At 38.8% G+C, this 21,198-nt stretch overlaps 2 protein-coding genes across 3 annotated transcripts; one reads left to right on the forward strand and one right to left on the reverse strand.

Moving 5' to 3' along the window:
• The first annotated feature begins 3,127 nt into the window (after positions 1 to 3,127).
• tmem234 (transmembrane protein 234) lies at positions 3,128 to 9,121 on the forward strand. Its single transcript, XM_083540549.1, has 5 exons — positions 3,128 to 3,193; positions 4,328 to 4,479; positions 4,710 to 4,776; positions 4,978 to 5,070; positions 6,142 to 9,121. Exons 1-5 carry the CDS (start codon positions 3,181 to 3,183, stop codon positions 6,240 to 6,242), a joined length of 426 nt encoding a protein of 141 aa, XP_083396675.1. The 5' UTR covers positions 3,128 to 3,180; the 3' UTR covers positions 6,243 to 9,121.
• An 892-nt stretch (positions 9,122 to 10,013) lies between these two features.
• On the reverse strand, positions 10,014 to 20,702 carry dcdc2b (doublecortin domain containing 2B). Of its 2 annotated transcripts, XM_083540609.1 has the most exons (14): positions 20,566 to 20,702; positions 20,216 to 20,329; positions 19,872 to 20,070; positions 18,680 to 18,737; positions 16,606 to 16,676; positions 15,867 to 15,998; positions 15,626 to 15,772; positions 15,502 to 15,541; positions 15,353 to 15,409; positions 15,086 to 15,266; positions 14,728 to 14,834; positions 14,053 to 14,124; positions 13,697 to 13,903; positions 10,014 to 11,347 (listed from the first exon to the last, which is right to left on the reverse strand). In XM_083540609.1, the coding sequence occupies exons 2-14, from the start codon at positions 20,295 to 20,297 to the stop codon at positions 11,252 to 11,254; spliced, it is 1,449 nt and encodes a 482-aa protein (XP_083396735.1). In that variant the 5' UTR covers positions 20,298 to 20,329; positions 20,566 to 20,702; the 3' UTR covers positions 10,014 to 11,251. The 2 variants fall into 2 exon arrangements, with proteins under 2 accessions (XP_083396735.1, XP_083396736.1); XM_083540610.1 differs by lacking the exon at positions 20,566 to 20,702 and having other exon boundaries at positions 20,216 to 20,420.
• Positions 20,703 to 21,198: the final 496 nt, after the last annotated feature.

Consider the following 21,198-nt stretch of genomic DNA (forward strand, 5'->3'; position numbering starts at 1 on the left):
ATACTACTCTGTCCTGTAAATCTGCCTCTTTTCAAACTACCTGCATGTCTTCCCTCACCACATCCATAAACCTCCTTCTTGGTGGCTCCATCCTCAACATTCTCCTACCAATATACCCCATGTCCCTCCTCTAAACTATCTCAATCGGGTGTCTCTCAATTTGTCTCCAAAATATTCCTACTCAGCATCTTCAGCTCTGCTACCTCCAGCTCCACCTCCTGTCTTTTAGTCAATGCCATTGTCTAATCCATACAACATCGCAGGTCTCACCACAGTTCTTTAAGCTTCCCTTCACTCTTGTAGATACCCTTCTATCACAAATCACTCCTGTCACTCTTCTTCACCCACTCCACCCTGCCTGCACTCTTTTCTTCACTTCTCTAACACACTCTCTATTACTTTGCTCTGTTGACCCCAGGTACCTAAACTCCTCCACCTTCTCCACCTCTTCTCCCTGCAACCGCACCACTCCACTGCCCTCCCTCTCATTCACACACATGTACTCTGTCTTACTCCTACTGACTATTCCCCTTTCTCTTCAGCCTGTACCTCCAGCTCTCCATGCTCTTCTCAACCTGATCCCTATATCATCTGAAAATATCATAGTCCATGGAGACTCCTGTCTGACCTCGTCTGTCAACTTGTTTATCAACAGTGCACACAGGAAAGGGCTCAGAGCCGATCCTTAATGCAGTACAACCACCACCTTGAACCAGTCTGTTGTTCCTATTGCACACCTCACTGCTATCACACTGTCCTCATACATGTCCTGCACCACCCTCACATACTTCTTTGCCTCCTCATACTTCCTCATACAACATTACAACTTCTCTCTCCACCCTGTCGTACGCTTTCTCTAGATCCACAAACACACAATCCAACTCCTTCTGACCTTCTCTATACTTCTCCATCAACATTCTTGAAGATAATATTGAATATTGGGTCTGCAGTGCTCTTCCTTGTCATGAAACCATACTGTTGCTCACAGATCTTCTCTTCCCTCAGCCTGGTCTCCACTACTCTTTCTCATAGCTCCATGGTGTGACTGATCAACTTTATTCCCCTGTAGTTACTGCAGGTCTGCACATCTTCCTTATTCTTAAAAATTGGTACCAGCACACTCTTTCTCCATTCCTCCTACTTTTTCAAAATCTTGTTGAACAATCTTATTAAAAATTCCACTGTCATCTCTCCTTAACATCTCCATGCTACTACTGGTACGTCATCTGCTCCAACCGACTTTCCACTCTTCATCCTCTTAATCGCTTCTCTCATTTCCCCCTTACTAATCCTATCCACTTCCTGCTTCATTATCTCTCTCTCTCTCTCTCTCTCTCTCTCTCTCTCTCTCTCTCTCTCTCTCTCTCTCTCTCTCTCTCTCTCTCTTTCTCTCTCTCATACTTCCCTTATTCATCAGCTGCTCAAAATACTCCCTCCACCTTCTCAACACACTCTCCTCACTAGTCAGCACATTTCCATCTACATCCTTTATTGCTTTAACTTGCAGCACATCCTTCCCTGCTCGGTCCCTCTGCCTGGCCAATCGCTACAAATCCTTTTCCCCTTCCTTAATGTCCAACTTCACATACAGCTCCTCATATGCCTTTTCGTTTGCACTCCTTGTACTCCTAACTACTTTTCTCATCAGTCCGTCGATCCCAGTTCTGTTTTACCAACCTCTTTCTCCTTATGCTCTCCTGCACTTTCTCATTCCACCACCACATCTCTTTGTCTTGCTTTCTATTTTCTGAAGTCACACCAAGTACCTTCTGGTGAAGAGCTGCTGGTTGATTGGGCAACTACTGCAGACTGGCTCTGACTGGTGCAACACTTTTGCAGTAGTTGCCCAATCAACCAGCAGCTCTTCACCACCACCTAGCCCCTGTCTGACATCTTCACCGAATCTCACACTACAGTCTCCCCCCTTCAGTTTCCAGTTTCAGTTCTCACTCTCCTCCTCTTCTTCTTCACTTCCAAAAGCATCCTACAGACCACCATCTGATGCTGTCTAGCTACACTGTCCCTGGCCCCCAACACCGTACAGTTTCCAATCTCCTTCAGGTTGCAATTCCTGCATAAAATGTAGTCCACCTGTGTGCACCTTCCTCCACTTTTATACGTCACCCTATGATCCGCCTTTTTAAAATACGTATTAACCACTGATATTTCCATCCTTTTAGCAAAATCTACCACATTTGCCTTTCCACATTCCTCTCCTTAAGGCCATACCCACCCATCATCTCTGTTCCCTTCACCTACATCTGAAATGTAGGCATGTAACATGAAATCTGCCCCAATCATCAATCTTTCTTTTCTAGGTTCACTCTCCACCATTTCATCTTACTCACTCCAAAAAAATGTTCTTTTCCTCCATCCACTTGTGGAGCATAGGCACTGATGATGCGTGATGACATTTATCATCACGCCTTCAACGTCCAGCTTCACGTTCATCCCCTATCAGAAACTCTCTTCACCTCCACTAGACTCTTTCTGTACTCTTCCTTAAGTATCACCCCTACACCATTTCTCTTTCCATCCACACCATGATAGAATAGTTTAAACCCACCTCCAATGTTCCTGGCCTTACTCCCTTTCCACTTGGCTCCTCAGTGATTCTGTAATAGAAATCACTGTGGCATGTGTAAACATGATCTGGAAACTCTATTCCAGTATTCCTTTCATTGCAGCATTCTGTTCACACACACTAAGCTGAAATATCAAGTTTCAAGTCAAGCCAAGTTTATTTCTATAGCGCTTTTCACAATGGACATTGTCTCAAAGCAGCTTTACAGAATTTGTAAATCTGATGAGCAAGACTGTGGCAAGAAAAAACTCCCTTTGAGGTTATGAGGAAGAAACCTAGAGAGGAACCAGACACAAAAGGGTAACCCATCCTCATGTGGGGGATATTGAGTGTGTGATTATTGTCTTTAAAACAATACAGAACATGATATGATCCAGTGGTTGGAATTTCCCAGAAACAGAAACTCTTCTAAAAATAGCAAACATTATGCAGAACAATAAATCATAATTGTAAAAAGTATTATATGGGAACAATGTGATTAAAAAACAAACAAACAAACAAACAAACAAACAAAAAAAAATCCCCACTATATCTCACCTCCGAGCCGCTAAGTGTCGCTGTGACTCCCGCTGACTGAAGCGCACACGCCAGAAGAAATGGTCTTAGTGGGTGAGTGTTTCAATATTTTAGCGCAGGAAAAAAAAATCTTAATTACTGCATCACATTACTGTATTTCACTTATGATTTACAATGGGTTTTTTTCCCCGCAAAGTTTTTGCAAGAAATAATGAATCGAAATGCGCGCTGCTTCACTTCCGTAAACAGTAGCCTGAACTAAGAAAAGCAAAACAAGTTTTGTATAGCTAAATAAATAAAGTACGACCCCACATAACCAATTAATAACTATGTAATACAACTCTAAATACAAATATTAACCTTTGTTTGTAAGAATATTGTAAGAATAATAATTGTAAGAATAACTTGTTTCATAACAGGGTTTAAAAATGGCCGCTGCGGCATTTCTATGGTAACGGGGCAATCCACTAGGGCTAAATAGAGGGGGTGAGGATACGAGACGCGAACCACAACTACAAGATGTCTTTGATGGAGGAGGAGATTTTATTCATACACTGAATATTATTTAAATAAACCTTAAGCATGTAGATATGAGGGACATGAATGAAAATCAACATTGGATGCCTGTGATCTTCGGGCCCTCAGTGATTTTGAAAAGGAAATCACTGCTTGGGCTCATTAACACCTCTAGAAGTCATGGTCTGTGAACACAGTTTGCCATGTCATCCACAAATGAAGGTTAAAAAAGCTCTATTATGCAAGGCATGTGTAAACATGATCTGGAAACTCTGCCACTCTCTCTGGGCCAAAGCTAAATATGTTCTGGGGCAAAGTGGAAAACTGTTCTGTGGTCAGACAAATCTAAATTTGGAATCAATTTTGGAAACCATGGACACCACGTCCTCTGGATTAAAGAGGAGAGGGACCATCCAGCTTATCATTAGTTTAAAAGCCACACCTATGAGAAACAAAGTTTCAGAGCAACAAAATTGCAAATAATTGCAATCTGTTTTTATTTATATTTTTTCCAACTTTTCTGTAAATCGGACTGTAGATTGGAAACGTCAAATAGCTGAGCGGGTTCACCACAATAATAATGACATCACACCATGTTCTCATCACAGGATAGTCTTAGATAGGAAGATCTTTTTATGACAATTAAACATGTTTATCAGTGTTTAGAAGACACTTCAGCTGCTTTCAGCTGATGAGTTGTTTTCTGTGTAGTGGAAGTTCTGTCACTCCTCCTGGTCGCTGCGCTATGGGGAGCCACCAACCCCTTCCTCAGGAAAGGAACTGAGGGCCTTGAGCATGTTAAGAAAGCAAACAAGATCTCCCAGTTCATGGCTGAAGTCAAGTTTCTGTTCCTCAATGTCAAGGTAGAACATTTTAACACCTTAAGCTTCTCATGTACTAAGTACATAAGCGATGAAAGCCTTATTTGTTCTTACATAAGAAGCCAATAGCACTTAGTGTTAGATGTTATGCTTTATGTAGTATAAGGTTTTAGAACTTAAAAATGCATACTGTCCATACCAACATAAAAAACATCTTAGCTATTATATTGTAGCACAATGCTTAGACTGAACAACGTGAAAACTCTGTGCAGTATCTGGTGCCGTTTCTTCTGAACCAGAGTGGCTCTGTGGTCTTCTACCTCACCCTCGCTACAACAGGTAACTTGCACATCCTACATGTTTTAATCCTGGACCTTTATTAAGACTGGAAGTAATAGATGAATCCATGAGCTTTTTCTGTAAATGTGGCCCAGTATAAAAGGCAGATTGGTGTGAATGACTGATTGTCAACATGTAAAACGCTTCATGTATATGGTGCAGGAGAGAAGCTGTTGATTCACATCGCGTTGTACGTTGCAGATTTGTCTCTGGCCGTCCCGACGGTCAACTCGCTCAGCCTGGTGTTCACCATGTTCACTGGGAAACTGCTCGGGGAGGAATTTGGAGGGAAAAGTTGGTCTGATTAATGTTTCTTTATTATTTTTATTGCCTGTCTTATAGGGGGTGTAACGTTACATGTATTCATATGAAAGATTTTCGGTACGGTGCACGTGTACCGAATGCAATCCTTTTTACGTATGGAACGTAGTTTAAATCAGAGTTCCCTCAGGAACACATTAAGTGGCAGACCGCAAGTTTGTTTAGTGTCCACCTCGTACTTTAAGCGCAGTGTCACTCAGGGTTTGTTCTGCGCATGCGTGAAATCGCCGCCACTTCCTGTCAGCGCCAACGTTTTAATGACAGTCCAGCTATATGGATTCTTTTGCACTTTATGTACAGCTTTAACAATTTCTCTTAAAAAGGAGAAATTCCTGAAAATTCTGGAATTAATTTAAGAAGAAATAAATAACTATCTTGTGTATTTGTAAAATGTAAACATTTGTATGCTGAAAAAAATAGAACAGTTAAGTAGAACATGTAGGAGATTTTATATTAAATCTAAAAAAACATACACACACCTATATACACATCTGAATTACCCAAATGGGGTCTAACAGATTGTATTTGATTTTTATTTTATCAATTTAATTTGTACCTATTTAATCGATTCTTCAAATGAATCAATATAATAAAAAAAAGTATATTGCATTAATTTAATGTATTCTTTTAATGTACTCTTTTTTCCATTTAAAACAAGAAGGGATTTTATTTAAAATTGTTTTAAAACATGTAAACTGTTGTTTACAAATGTTAATAATAATAAAATAATTGAACTGAACTGTGACTTAAAAACTGAGGTACGTACCGAACCGTGAATTTTGTGTACCGTTACACCCCTAATGGCTCAATATCATTTATTTCTTATTTAATATAAACAGACCTTACAGTAGTGAATTACTTGTAGAATTTATGCTTGTTCAATTTCCCCACAAGAAATGAGTCGAGAGATTTTGTTACATACCTGAACCGTGTACTGAGTCTTTGCATGATAAAGTAGTTAACACAATTTACACCTTCCTCCTCCTCCTCCTCCTCCTCCTCTCTCTCTCTCTCTCTCTCTCTCTCTCTCTCTCTCTCTTTCAGGTGCAGTGATTGGGATGGTGCTTATTACAGCAGGTGTGACTCTGTGTGTGTTGAGCTCCGTCTCAGACCCAGACAGTGCAGGACTGAACATTACTCCATGAATCTACACCCATGATTTGAGTGAGAAATGGATCAAAATACATTTTAAACTGTGTGGTGTGATTTTATCATCGCACACTTTAAACTCCTTCAGGTATAAATATGTGAACATTTATTGAAGGCTGTGGGTATGGTCTAACCACGGCAAACTTTATTATTTTTTTCTCTAATTAAGTTATTTTTTACTATCGTAATAGTAATAACGACTCGGTGTTCAAACAACTTGATTTAAAGCGAGGACTTGGTGTTTGTCTTCACTGCTTTCAAGACTTCAAAGCTTGGCTCAATGACTAGCTGTGTGTACAAACTAATAACAAGCAATCATACGACTTCAACGGTCGACAGCAGCTGAATATAGTGTTTTTTCCTGCCTGGGTGCTGTCCAGGAGGGACATGTAGTGGCTAGAACAAGGAGTGGATGCATACCGGGGATCACTGTGATCTAAAGTTTTAAATCTTAGTTGATTCAGGATCGTGTCCCATTTAAACAAATCAGCCATCTGGGCATTCTGAATGGATTTCCAATAATGGCTGTTAATGTTTATTAGAACTTTAAAGCACAAATGCACAACTAATACTAGACATTTGATCTCGACCAGACCTGCATAAATCAGCCCTGTTAAAGTGACCAGAGACTACAGCACATTGGCCTTCTAATGCACATCTTTTCCTTCGAATTCTTCATCTTTTTCACTGAAAATCGTTCAATGACTGTTTAATAATATATAGTTTTCAAAATGTTTGCTAAACAAGGTAAACTTCACCCCACCTCCCAGATTTAGACACTCACCGCCTTATCTTAGGAGGGGATCTTAATTGCACAATCAACCCAAGTCTAGACCGCACACAGCCAAAGACATCAGCTCTTTCGTCAATGTCTAGGACCTTCTCTTCTTTAATAGATCAGTTGGGGTGTGTAGATTCCTGGCGCTTTCTCAACCCAACTACAAAAAAAAAAAAGATGTCTATCATGTTTACTCATGTATTGATTATTCCATGATAGATAAGGCTCTTTTGTCTTCAGTTAAAATTCACAAATTATTCAGCGATTATTATCTCAGATCATGCCCCGCATAATTTAGACCTCTTTTTTCCCCAAAATTCATGTAGACATGCGGGAGGCTGGAACTTCGCTGTTGGCTGACAAGGAATTTTGTGATTATATCTCTAATAACATTTATTTTTTTTTATTTATTTTTTTTTAGAAACAGAATTTAGTATCACCTTCACTTGTTGGGAAATGTTCCAAACATTCATACGTGGGATTATTATATCTTTTAATGCATATTATTCTAAAGATAGGAAATTAAAGCAGTAAAATCTCACTGATTCAACTTTAGATATAGACAGATTAAATGCTAGGTCACCAAATCCTGTCCTGGAGACAGAACGACTGAAATTACAAACGGATTTAGATTTATTGAAAATCCACAAGGCAGAATTTCTACTAAAACGCACCAAAGCAACTTACTACGAACACGGCGAGAGAGCTGGCCGCCTTTTAGCATCTCAGTTTAGGCATCAGTGTGCCTCCCAATTAATCTCACAGGTATATGACTCATCAAATAACCTAATTTCAGATCCGATTAGTATAAATTCAAAATTCTGGATTCAACTTTTGCTCAGCTCAGGGGGAGGGGCATGGTACTGTTTCATGATTTGTTTCTGGATCACACATTTGTGTCATTTAATGATTTGTTGAGTAGATTCAGTATCTCCAGTAATCTTACTTTCAACTACGCAATTTTGCTAAAGCATATTTTGCTACATTTTCCCAGCAGCCAAGGAAAACTTTAATTGAAGAGATATTTTCTCTTTCAAAGTCTCATAACCGCATTGCCTCTATCTATGATCTGCTTCGATCTTCACAGACACCTTCTCTTTTTGCATTTAAAGGAGTCTGGGAGAGCAAGTTAGGACTGGAACTTGACGGGAAACTGTGGAATTATGTTTTAGCTCAAATTAACTCTGTCTTTATTCGTGTTTGTTTGAGTCTTATACAGTTTAAAGTTGTTTATAGAATTCATTTCACCAAAGCAAAGTTGAAAAAACTTTCTTTAGCAGAAGATGACCGGTGTAATGGATGTTCGCTGTCCCAGCAGATACATTTTTGGAGTATCTCCCATTTATTTTAGAATAAATGCCAATATTATTTATTACAGAAGACGAATACTGCTTCATTGGAAAGCCCCATGCCCTCCAGCTAATTTGTCTTGGTTAAGGGACCTAATGTCTTTTCTACATTTGGAAAAAATAAAACTTCATTAGAGACTCAACTTATTTTACAATCTGGAATCTGATGCTTTCCTTTGTTGGGACCATACCTTTATTATAGGACTATTATTAAAGGATCCATGTGCTTCTGCTTTCATCATAAAATACAAACAAATCTATTGATATAATTTCTGAACCTAACAGACTTCAACCAAAAGTAAAAGTGAAAGTTGAAGGTTTATATCACATACAATCTGACCTCGTCCAGAACACACCTACAGCCACACACTTCAGTGCGAACAAATAAAACCAGGCTAGAGAACAAAAATGTGTGATTTATATCACTGTTCTTTTGGAACCAAATACAATTTTTAAATCGATGTGCAGCTAGATTCGTTTTACTCTCAAAGAAACAAGGACACAAAGTCTTCTTTCCAGTATCACGTTGTATTGTGGTTCGCTTTTCTGGTAAAACCCCCTGGAAACAAAAAGTACAGAAACTACCAAATAGATAACAAATAGTATAAAAAGAAGCCCTGGTTGAGAAACTAGAAGAGTCTCTATTTTTCTATTACTGAAACTACTTATATGTTATAATGTAATATGTAAAGAATAAGACAAGCTGCTGTATAACAATAAATGAATGAATAAAGGTTGGTGTGATAAAGTGGAGTTACTGTTTTTACTATTGACTTTTAAACCACAGCAAACAACCAATGCTTACTATTAATCTATTAAAGAAAGACAAACAGTCATTCTCCCACCAGCTACACTTCTCTGTTAGAGGGGGGAAAAAACCCACTTCATGTTACTGGGTAATTCGTAAACCAGTGTGGCAAATTATAAACTGGTGTACTCATAAAAAGCTCTGATTAATTCCTAAATAATGTATAAGATTTTAAAATAAATGACTGTAAACTGTATAGCATTAATGTGCAATATACAGTACAGACCAAAAGTTTGGACACACCTTCTCATTCAAAGACTTTTCTTTATTTTCATGACTATGAAAATTGTAGAGTCACACTGAAGGCATCAAGGGCTATTTGACCAAGAAGGAGAGTGATGGGGTGCTGCTCCAGATGACCTGGCCTCCACAGTCACCGGACCTGAACCCAATCGAGATGGTTTAGGGGTGAGCTGGACAGCAGAGTGAAGGCAAAAGGGCCAACAAGTGCCAAGAATCTCTCGGGGAACTTCTTCAAGACTGTTGGAAGACCATTTTAGGTGACTACCTCTTGAAGCTCATCAAGAGAATGCCAAGAGTGTGCAAAGCAGTAATCAAAGCAAAAGGTGGCTACTTTGAAGAACCTAGAATATGACATTTTTCAGTTGTTTCACACTTTTTTGTTATGTATATAATTCCACATGTTAATTCATAGTTTTGATGCCTTCAGTGTAAATCTACAATTTTCATAGTCATGAAAATAAAGAAAACTCTTTGAATGAGAAGGTTTCCAAACTTTTGGTCTGTACTGTACCTGGATGTGTTTTATTAATTATAATAACAATGATACTCCATGTCATAATGAGTGATGAAACCAAACTGACCTGTATTTATTGTTTTGTTTTTTTTGTTTGTTTGTTTTGGATGGTTTTATTGTTAATACTATATCACCTGAATATTAGTACATGTGAAACAAGAGAACATAAAAATGACACATTGATCTAAAATTCTAAGAAAATAGAATCACATTTTTTTTGTTTTCGGAGTCCTGTGAAAAATCTGCACAACTTTCAGGAGACCCCTAAACCTCGCAGGAGCTGTTTGTGTATCCGACCGTCACTCTCACAGCCCCCTAGCTTTATTATTATACTACTCACCTTTTCACAGTGGTTCTATTCAAAACTCTGAATGAAGCAGATTCAGAACAATTTATACAAGTACTACTCGCTTCTCCAGGCTTCACATATACAGGTTCTCTGTAAACTGAACATTACGACTGATTAGTTGGTGAACTTACACAGAAGATGCACTAATACACGCGAGCATCAAATCAGTACAGTTTGCTATTGGGGTGAACGATGAGCATCCACACATTCTTTGAGGGGTGGGAGGGGGATTTTCTTTTAAAAGGTGTCGCTAATTAAGGAATCAAATTGGGCGTTCATTCTTATTTTTATCCAATTCAACAAATTTGAGGCCTGAAAGCCTTCTTTAAAATAGAAATAAGTGTAAGTAAATTTTATTTCAATATTCTTTATCGTGTTAAGATTTCTGAGAGAAATATATTTTATTACAAAAAAGCTTTTTATTAGTCAGGGTAGCGAAAATTTTAGGGTTTCAATTGATCATATATTTTATAATCATTCTAATGTATCAGTCATTTGTCAGGGTTCAGAGGAAAAAACTAAACAAAATTATTATTAGAAGAATGAAAAATCTTTCTTTTTTGGAGGGTGCCAATAATTTTGAAACTCACTTAATTCAAATACTTTTCCGTAACTGACTGTAGATAGTTAAACTGTGGTGTGTATTTTTTTTTCTTCGTTTCTTTTGTAAGAGATGCTGATTTCACTGTGCACCGGATCGGCTAACAGTATCTCGTTAACGTCTATTATTACATGAACGGGGGGGTTAAAGACCTTCACAGGTGAATAAACTTCATGGAACAGTACAGTCTACATGACATCAGTGTACGAGAGCAGTCTGGAGATCACGTTACGAACATACTGGGAATAAGGAGAATGTTGCTCAAGAGATGATTAAGGTTAGAGTTAGACCTTACATACTATGGGGGTGGGGGGGCGGGGGTGTTTATTTATAGATGTGTTTGATATATATGTTTTGTCTGGGTCACTCTCTCTGTTGTGAGATTGAGGAGGGTGGGCGGGCATGGTCCTGGTCCTGGTCCTGGGTTTCTGCTTCGTCAGCTTCCTTATGATGTCCATTCTGAAATAAAACACAGACCAGAATAAAAGTAAAGAGTAAAATAACACATTGGATCAGTACAAGCAACTGAATTCCTGTAGGCCTACAAAAAAAAAAAAGTAGCACAAAAATATACACTGTTATTACTGGTTAACTGTAACCCAGCCATTAGGGTTGCACAAGCCAGTGCACTCTTAGTGTCGGTCTCAAGCCCAGATAAATGGGGAGGGTTGCATTAGGAAGGGAATCCAGCGTAAAACATGTGCAAATCGAACATGTGGATCACGAATACGGATGATCTGCTGTGGCGACCCCTAATAGGAAAAGCCGAAAGAAAGTTTATTACTGTTTAACTGTGCAATAATAACTAACAAAGTTTTCAAACAACACAATGTGCAATAACAATCATTTAAAACCATGCAATATTACCTGTGTATACTGTATACTATATTAGGTGTCTATTCTTTTATATATTTGCTCATTTCTTTTTCTTTGCTGCTGTAACAGAGAAATTTCCCCACTGTTGAATAAAGGTATATCTTAATCTTAAAATGTCAACATTTCTTCTACAGCAAAAAAAAAAAAAAAAAAAAAAAAAATCTTTTATCTTTATCTTAACTGAACTCTCATGTTTTATATTCTACTTATTTTAAAGGTGCAGTCTGGATTTTTTTACAGTGTTCCTTTGAGATTTAAGAAAGAAAAAAAAACAGCTGTCAATCATAATATTTGTATGCATCTTTAGTTTCTGTTTGAATCTTTAGGAGGTCAAAAAAAAAAAAAAAAAAAAGACACCCACACACAACCCACAACCCAAAACCATGCCCCCTCAGGTAGAACAAATCTACACCATGAGCAACATAAAACAGAAATGGGTTCAGAAGTGAGTGTGGAGCAACATTTGAGAAGAAGGGGCATGTCATTGTGTGTCCAGATTGTCCCCTAAACAAGGTCCTAAATGCTATTTCATGCATTCTGAATTATTTACACTGTTAAAGAGTTGGATTCCGATGCAAAACATGGCAAAAGTTTAAAAAAACAATTTTTTTCTGTGCCAAATATGCTCGTTCCGAGTTCTAATAAAGTTCCGGTGACTGTTTTTAAGTATGGCCCTCTATGATGTCATGAAGGAAGGAATTCTTTGTATTAGCACTTCTCCTGGAAGAGCGTGTACACAGCAACCAGAGCAAGAGAAAAAGAGCACAACCATCATTTACATTTATGGCATTTGGCAGACTCCCTTATTTAGAGCGACTTACAACTGAGCAGGGTTAAGGTTAGGGGCCTTGTTCAAGGGCCCAACAGTGGCAGCTTAGTGGTGGTGGGATTTGAACCTGTGACCATCTGATCCAAAGTCCAATGCCTTAACCAATGAGTTACCAGCACCATGCTTCCTTCAGTTATGGAAGTCGTCAGCAGTGCTGCACAGAACTCGCTCGAGAAAAATTTCTCCAAAGACACGTCCTGCTGTTGTGCTTCTTGCTGCTCTGGATTTTGATGTCAATTTTAGATTTGGGATCTGATTCTGAATCAAATACGTACGGCTAGATCTGATTGTTAGCCAGAGTTATTTAAGACTATAAAGTTTTTGTTCCTGTTTTATTAATAGCATTACTAAAGATTTACATGAGATTGTCTGAAACTGTGTGTATGTCCCCTTTAAGAACACAGAAATAAAAAAAATACACACTACATATTTAAAATGTTTGTTTGTTTGTTTTTTTAATCGCTACTGATCATTCCTTTGTGTACCATGTTTTTATTGTGTTAATGCTCTGCATTAGTTATGTTTTTAGTTCACTTACAAAGGAAAGATTTTTTTTGGATAATTTATTCAGTGTCCCATGAAAATAATCAAAGCCATGGACTTCAACAGACCCTGTTGTTTTGAAAAGGTGGCATATCATATTCGAGCAAACTGCTCCTATGCTTTCCAGATACGTAGTGAAAATGTCTGAATCAAACTGTACCCGCACTATTGCACCAAAAAGGGGTTGAGTTGGGCTGGGATAATGTCATGCAGTGGAGATCAAATACATCTTTGATTCTTTCATTTATTTTGTTATTGAAGTGGGTGTGGCTCAAAATATTGATATTAAAAACACGTCAAGATATTCCATTTTTAAGTTTGTGTACATCAAAATGTCCAAATAAAATCAACTATTTATTTATTTGTTTATTTCTGGTTTTATATATATTTTAGCTTATTTTATTTATTCTATTTATTTTCATATGCAGTTGTTATTTCTCAAAACTGCTTTTACATATTTCACCATCTCTGTTTGCCTCCTCTGATTATCCTTTCTCTCCTTCTTCTCCTCAAACTAATTTTTAAACCATTCTTTATTTACTGCATTTGTCTCCACCTACCTTATCATCTTGGCCACGTTCTTTTTCCAGGTCTTCGCTGAGTATGTCCTCATCCTGTGCTTCTGCCTCCTCATTTGGAGAAAAGCTCCTTCTCGGTAACGAGGTCTCACCTTCAGATGGCCTGTACTCCTTCATAAGGTGCTCTCTGTCGCTAGGAGACAGACTGGAGTGTGGGGATGATGTCGTACGCTCATCAGGTGCCCCTGTCTGAGTGAGCGAGAGGCCGAGTCATTATCAAGGCTACTTAAAGCAGGAGATTCTATCTAACACACACACACACACACACACACACACACACACACACACACACACACACACACACACACACACACACACACACACACACACTCTCCTACCTGATGCATGTGATTTGTAGATTCTTTTTGGCTCTGATCAATTTCCTCATCATGAACAACTTCAGCAACTCTCTGGAAAATAAGACAATAATATGATCTACTATGAGTAATTCAATCATGTCTGCATTTATGTTTTAGGTATAAAACAAGGCCAAAGGTAAATTTTTTTCATCTATATTTATTTAAGTGTAATATAAGTGACTACATAAAGTCTACAGTGTGTCAAGAACAGCTTGTTACTCACAAATACGGGTTATCATTTTATAGTCTTCGGTACAAACAATAATTACCACAGTAGATTCAGCACCATGGACAGTAGCCAGTTTCCCCAAATAAATAAATAGATGGATGGATAAATGATGTAATTACTTCAGTAGAGGTTTGCATGTAAAAACACAATGACGGCCCAGGTGATAAAAAGTGCAAGTTGATATAGTTAAGCAAAATAACACTAAAATGTAAGACATTTCTATGTAAACGTGGAAAATAAGGGTCTATGCTGATATGTACAATGGTTTAGTTCCTAGAAACTGAGATTGCATGTGCAAAGCCGATATGACTGACAGGGCAAATACTAAATTTATAGTAGCTTAATAAAGCTACTCTAAATCATGCCATTATTCAGTAGTGCTACGAGTGAAGACAGAACAGCGCATGAAAAGTGAGATTCCCCACCTGATCTACAGGAAGCTCCACAGCTGTGCCCTCATCCTCAGCCACCTCCTCAGCTCCTCGCACCTCCTCCCTTCTCCTCCCCACACCCTTAAACACACTCGCTTGGCCTGCAAGAGAAACACACATAAAATTCTTCTTTCTTTTCCACACCACATATATCGCTCTGCATATTAATTTATTATTAAGGAACTGCCTAGAAATGCCTTCCTCTAAAAGAAGCACGGTCTCTAAACTTAAGGCAAAGAGTGGGAATATAAATCTTCTCTATAAACAATGTCTAAATTACATAGTGTTAAAATACAAAATGCTTTAAATTTAAAGAACAGTATTTGTCTGAATCTCCCCTCCATGCTTTTACCTGTGTTTCTGGCCACTGCTCTGTGTGGGGGTCTGTATTTGCGCACTCTGACAGGTTTGGCATAGAATATGGAGCTCTCCTCTCGTTCCCCTCTTCCTTCACTCCTCTGCAGCGGCTGGGACAAAATCACTCCCCCTGGCTCGGCCTCATCTCCTGTGGACTTCACGCGCCTGCTGTCCCTCTGAGACACACAATGCCCGAATAAAGACTTGTGCAAAATGATCAGGCATTAAAATAAGATGTAGAGACAGGTGGGACCCATCCTACTTCAGGAGAGTGAAGGAGGGCGGAGTCACTGTTGCTGTCTTGAGGAAACTTCCTGTTCTGTGATACACCATAAAAATAAACAAGATTAGCTCCATGTCACTCAGCGCAGCTACAAATGTAATCCTGAGATTATATGCTCAGTGCATTACCTCTGACCTCCTGTGCAGCCCACGATCTGCAATGTAATGTCTAAATAACAGACAATCTGTCAATTTTATTACACAATACCACCTCCATTAACATCCTCATCCTCCTCTTCCTCCTCTTCCTCACCTGTCTGCACTGCCTCCCGGTGCTTTGTTCAGCAACAGCTCCACGTAGGGAAGCTTCTTGAAGCGCTCGGTACCGACGGCTACGTAACACTGGCCGCTCTCCAGCTCCTCCCCCGAGGTCACCGTCACGCCGTCCAGAGTGCACAGCCTGAGATCAAAGGTCAGATGTAAAGCTGAAACAATCCTACGACAGTAGTGGACACGAGTCTGCGCTTGGTACACGGGTAGGAGTGTGGGTATACCTGCGAACGGCACCGGTGCGCAGCATGGCTTTCTCCGAGACCAGGCTGAGAATCTGTTCCAGGTTTTTCAGAAGGCTCCGAGGAATGATGAAGCGCATGGTGGGACTTAGCACGTCTCCGTTCCTGAACACACTGGACAGAGAACAGGTGTGTGTCAGCATGCAGGTGTATTAATAGGTTATAATATAATATAAGCATTAAAGAGGTGTGTGTGTGTGTTAGGGATGGCTCGATACCAAAATTTTGGCTTTGGTCCGATATCAGAATGTAATCGATTTAAAATAAAAATAGATTTATATCTTAATACCTTTGTATCAAACTGTAACAAAAAACCTACAGGGAACATAGGTTACATTTTGATGTTGGGAAAAAAAATATATAACTGAAGTGATACAATAAAAATATATTAAAATGTTCTTATTTTTGTCACATTTACCTGGAACAACAACGTATGAAATACCCAATTGCACCGAATTATTATATCGTACCGTTTAAAATTTAATATATACCGGTACCGGAGCTTCGAAATGAAACCCTGGTACTGCAGAAAGTGCTGTAATAATACTGTAATAATTCTGAATATCAATGTATATGAAAATAATGAAGAAAATTAAATCATGAAGGTGATTAGGGACTGTATATCCACAGTGCTTGTGCGTGTATGTGTGTGTGAGTGAGTGTGTGAGAGAGAGAGAGAGGGAGAGAGAGAGAGAGAGAGAGAGAAAGCTGTGTTGCTCACTGTATAATGCAGGGCAGAGTTATAACCTTCCTCCATCTTGCGGAAACGTTGGGTCTGTTGAGTCCTTTACCCTGCAGAGAGCAACACAAAAGTGCAAAGAAGTCTGGAAAACTGGAACGGATCTCAAGCCCCAGACAAAAGCCGTCTTGCCCTTCACCTGACGCCTGCTTAACACCCAGCTCCTATCTCACCTACCGTCAAATCAATCAGAACTACAAAAGACAACTGTGTCACTGTGACTGCAGGATTCCTACGAACGAAACACAACACCTCGTTTTGGCCCGACGCTGATTAAACAGATCTGCATGGCTAATGAAGGCGTCTGTACCGGCCAAGTAGTAACTTTAATAATTCAAACAAATAAAAGCCGTTATACCCCATAGCACAGACTGCTGTCTTTTCACACTGATGGTGAGAAATTCTGAATCGTGGATCACAGGTGAGAAAAGAAACCCTCATATTGAAACCTTAAGTTCAATTATTCAGTTTTTAGTCTTCCTCATCCGTCATATTGTCTAAATGTGGGTATATGAGCCCAATTTTTTTCAGTAGTACTGATACTGGAAGTTACAGCCTAACTATGATTTATTGTATTATTTATGATGTTTGCTACTCCTTCCTGAGTGTCCAGGAAGAAACACTTGTTGTCATCATTGAAAAGACAGAAGCTAAAAAAAAGCATGAAAAAGATCGTCATTATAGCGCACTGACTGTTGCCCGAAACGAGGCAACACAAATGGGCCAAAAACTAAACTAGACCAAAGAATCCTTAAAAAAACGATGAAAACCAAGTCAGTACTATTCTCTTTTGTATGACCCTAATCTAATACGGTACTGGCTTTAACACCTGCACTGATTTCATTATATGATTGTTGGGTTTTTTCTTCTTTTTTATGTTTATCTGACTTTCTGCCCCAATCTAATCTGATTTGCTTTGTTATCACTCTTATTTTTGATAAAAGTGAATCACTGGGACTGTACACAGTTTTTCAGAGATTGTAAATGAGACACACTGCAATCACCAGCCAATCACAGCTGTGATAACCTTTAAAAGACATAATAATAGTATTCAAACCAAAGACAATTGTGAGATAATATGTATGTTTAGGTTACACAGTAAAAGTACACCAATTAGACAAGTAAATGTTCAAATATAAAGCCTTTTTATGAATGCAATAACATTTTAGGTATTCAATTAGTTTAAATCCTATTTAGCGTTTCAGTTGAAATGAATCCTCGATATGTCACAGCTCGGACATGCCTGGACAGGGCTCATACTCGGATATCAGTGTGTATATCCGACTGTCAGACAGGACAATAATGATTCATTCTTACTCCCCCCCCTACTCACGTGCATACACTCACGCACTCACAATCAGAACCACAGCAACACAACAACAAAACGAACCGAGGCACAAAGTTGACCCTTTATGGCAGCTACAAAGCTACTCAGAGCAGGAATTGTCATTAAATGTAACTATAAATAGATAAAAAGTTGGAAGCATCTTTTTTTTTTTTTTACTAACAGACATTGCTGTTGTGTGAGAGGTATAAAACACTCATTGACATGCTGTTATTTAAAAAATATCAACTTCAGGGTGGTGACTATAATGATTCTTTTTAAGATTTTGAGAATTAAATTCAAAATAAAACACACAATTGTGTATTAGATAAATAAATAAAATTATACATTTGAGAAATAATGAAAAAATTCCAAACAAATTATTTAGTAATTATTTAATTAACACATTTAATAAACATTTTTTCAGTATTAAAGGTTAATAAAATATGGCTCATATAATGTCAAATCATTTTGAAAAGAATAAATAAATTGACTTAATCTTTAAAATTAATAACCAGTCATTAGTTTATTGAACATTTTCAGTAATATAAGGCTAAAGTAATAATCAGTTGACCTGATAACCAAGTATATTACCTAATCCCCTGACTTTATATTTAAATATAACTCTGTGTAAGAGCTTCTCGTCTATATCTCAGATGAAAAATTAGCTTCAGTGAGCAGCATTCATGGGTGTATTTTGACGTGCACTCATAACGTAATAAAAACACTCACCTGCATGGCGTCTCCAGTTCGAGCCACTGGATTTCTCTTCATGCCCAGACTCAGATAACTGCGAGAAAGTGATTTAGAAAAACAAGAGAAACGGATTACCATTCGTGCAGGAACACCTCCCATGTTGGCGCACTAATGTTTGGATAAAAGGGCTCCTTTACAGCCTGGTTTCTCAGACGCCTGATGACTTGCTTGCACAAAGCCGCTGTGACGTCTCCGAGGCCGAACGAGATGTTCTGCCCTTTGACTTTATCACCAAAATGTGAATTTGGGGAATAATGTGGAGCTGTAAAGTCACGACATCCTGCTGGTCAGTGGAGGCACATATTTGGCAGCTTGAGAAAGATACAAATGTACCGGGGTATTTATGGGTATACATTTAGAAAATATACTGAAATCATCACAAACACTAAATTTGATGTGATGTCGATTTTACTATTAATATATTACAAAATCTTTATATAAAAACATCAAACCACAATGTTGAAGATCTGCATTATCAACAGATTCATCAGCATAATTTCTGGTGATTAATAATAATCGCATCTGGCTTTTATAGGTTTGTACCTAAGACTGTCCTGTGCCTTCCCCAAAACACTTATCCACAATCCTGCAAAACACTCAGTAGTTTGTCTTTGCTTTTTTACACCTGAATATACAAATTATTTAGATTCCCACTCCTAATCTTCTGTCACCCAAAAGACGACCGGTCCCATTTAGAGCGTTAAGCTTTCTTGTGTCTCTGCTGTCACCTCTGTGGATCGAAAACCTACATCAGGATATCTGCTCTGTGACAATGTCCAGTTTTAAAAGCTCTACACAAAATGAGTAATTGAACACTATTGGGTTGGACTGATCCCAAAATGCATTGCAAATCAGGTTGTCAAAGCTGTCTGAGACAATATGGGCATGTCCCTTAGCCCTCCAGCTTTCAACACTGGTAGTGACAGTGAGATACTACCTAATTGGGGTGTGAATGTTAAATATAATACAGAAAAACATACAAAAAAACTCCTCAAAAACAGCTTGCATTCAACATTTGCTAAAGGCTTTAAAGCCTGAGGAACCCATGCTTTCATGGTTAATGAAGGAAATGTAACCACTCCATATCGCAATTAAAGATCCTGACACATCATCCCATCCGTATTCCCATCTCTATGTATTATTTTCCTATTTATTTCTTCAAACTCACTCCATCTTTCTGAATCTCTCGAACCCGGCAGCCACGTACTGCGCCCCCTGCTGGAGGTTCTCCAGATCGGGTACCCGGTGGCCGTTCCGTGGCGTGTAGAGTGTACGCACGGCTAGAGGAGCTCCAATGCTAAGAGTCACGTCGGTCAGGAAAGACTCCATAGTGGAGACCTGTCGCTGGTTGACGATGAACCTTCTCCCTGGATCATACAGAGAGGAACAGGTCAAACGGAATTTTTGATCTTTTTTAATAGCAAACTCAGGAAACACGCCATGAAGCTATGCTCTATGAGTCTGTTGCACTCAGCATTAATCATTATACAGGAAGAAGAAAAAAGAGCAGACCTGAGAAGAAGGGATCTCCGTTCTTGTACACCACAACACTCTTCACAGGGGGCAGGAGGGCAGTTGCTCCGCTGGAGGCCATCACACCTGACCTGGGCAAAATCTGATTTCCCACTGTAAAACACACACACACACACACACACACACACACACACACACACACACACACACACACACACTTCTTGATGTTACATCCACCAAATTCAAAATTTCCCCAAGTCCATAGATGTCAATAGAGTTTCTACACTATACATTAGTGCATTCTTTCACACTCTTTCTCTCTCACACATACACATACATATATACACACAAGCACACACAAACACTCTCTCTCCCGCTTTCATACTTACAAAATATCTGATCATATGCAACGTCTGAGTGAATATCTCTCTTTTCTTATGCCGTCCCGCGCTTCTCACCAGCTCAAGCGTTTAGTGTCTTCTTCTACACACACACACACATACATACATGCACACTGGAGTGTTTCCTGGTTGCTATGGCAGCATTGCCAGTGATCATTGGTAACAACAAAAGAGGGGGAGAAGGAGGAGAGAGAGAGAGAGAGAGAGAGAGAGAGAGAGAGAGAGAGAGAGAGAGAGAGAGAGAGAGAGAGACAGAGAGAGAGACAGAGAGAGAGAATGAGAGAAAGAGTGAAAGAGAAAGACAGAGAGACATACAGATAAAAATACAAAAGGTTTACATAAATCTAACAAGCTTTTCTAATTTCCTCCTTACTTCTCTATAGTAAAGACAACAATCATTATTTCATAGAAAGTAAACACGAATGTGACTTATTTTTTAGGATTTTGGGCTTTACACACACACACACACACACACACACACACACACACACACACACACACACACACACACACACACACACACACTGTGTACATGACATACAGCCGTAAATCTGTGTGCACCGTGATGTACACTGTTATCAAGGGCCACACACTGTAGATTTTGGGGAAATTAAAGGAAAT

The sequence above is a fragment of the Silurus aristotelis genome, assembly GCF_946808225.1.
Source record: "Silurus aristotelis genome assembly, chromosome: 4".
Taxonomy (NCBI): Eukaryota; Metazoa; Chordata; class Actinopteri; order Siluriformes; family Siluridae; genus Silurus; species Silurus aristotelis.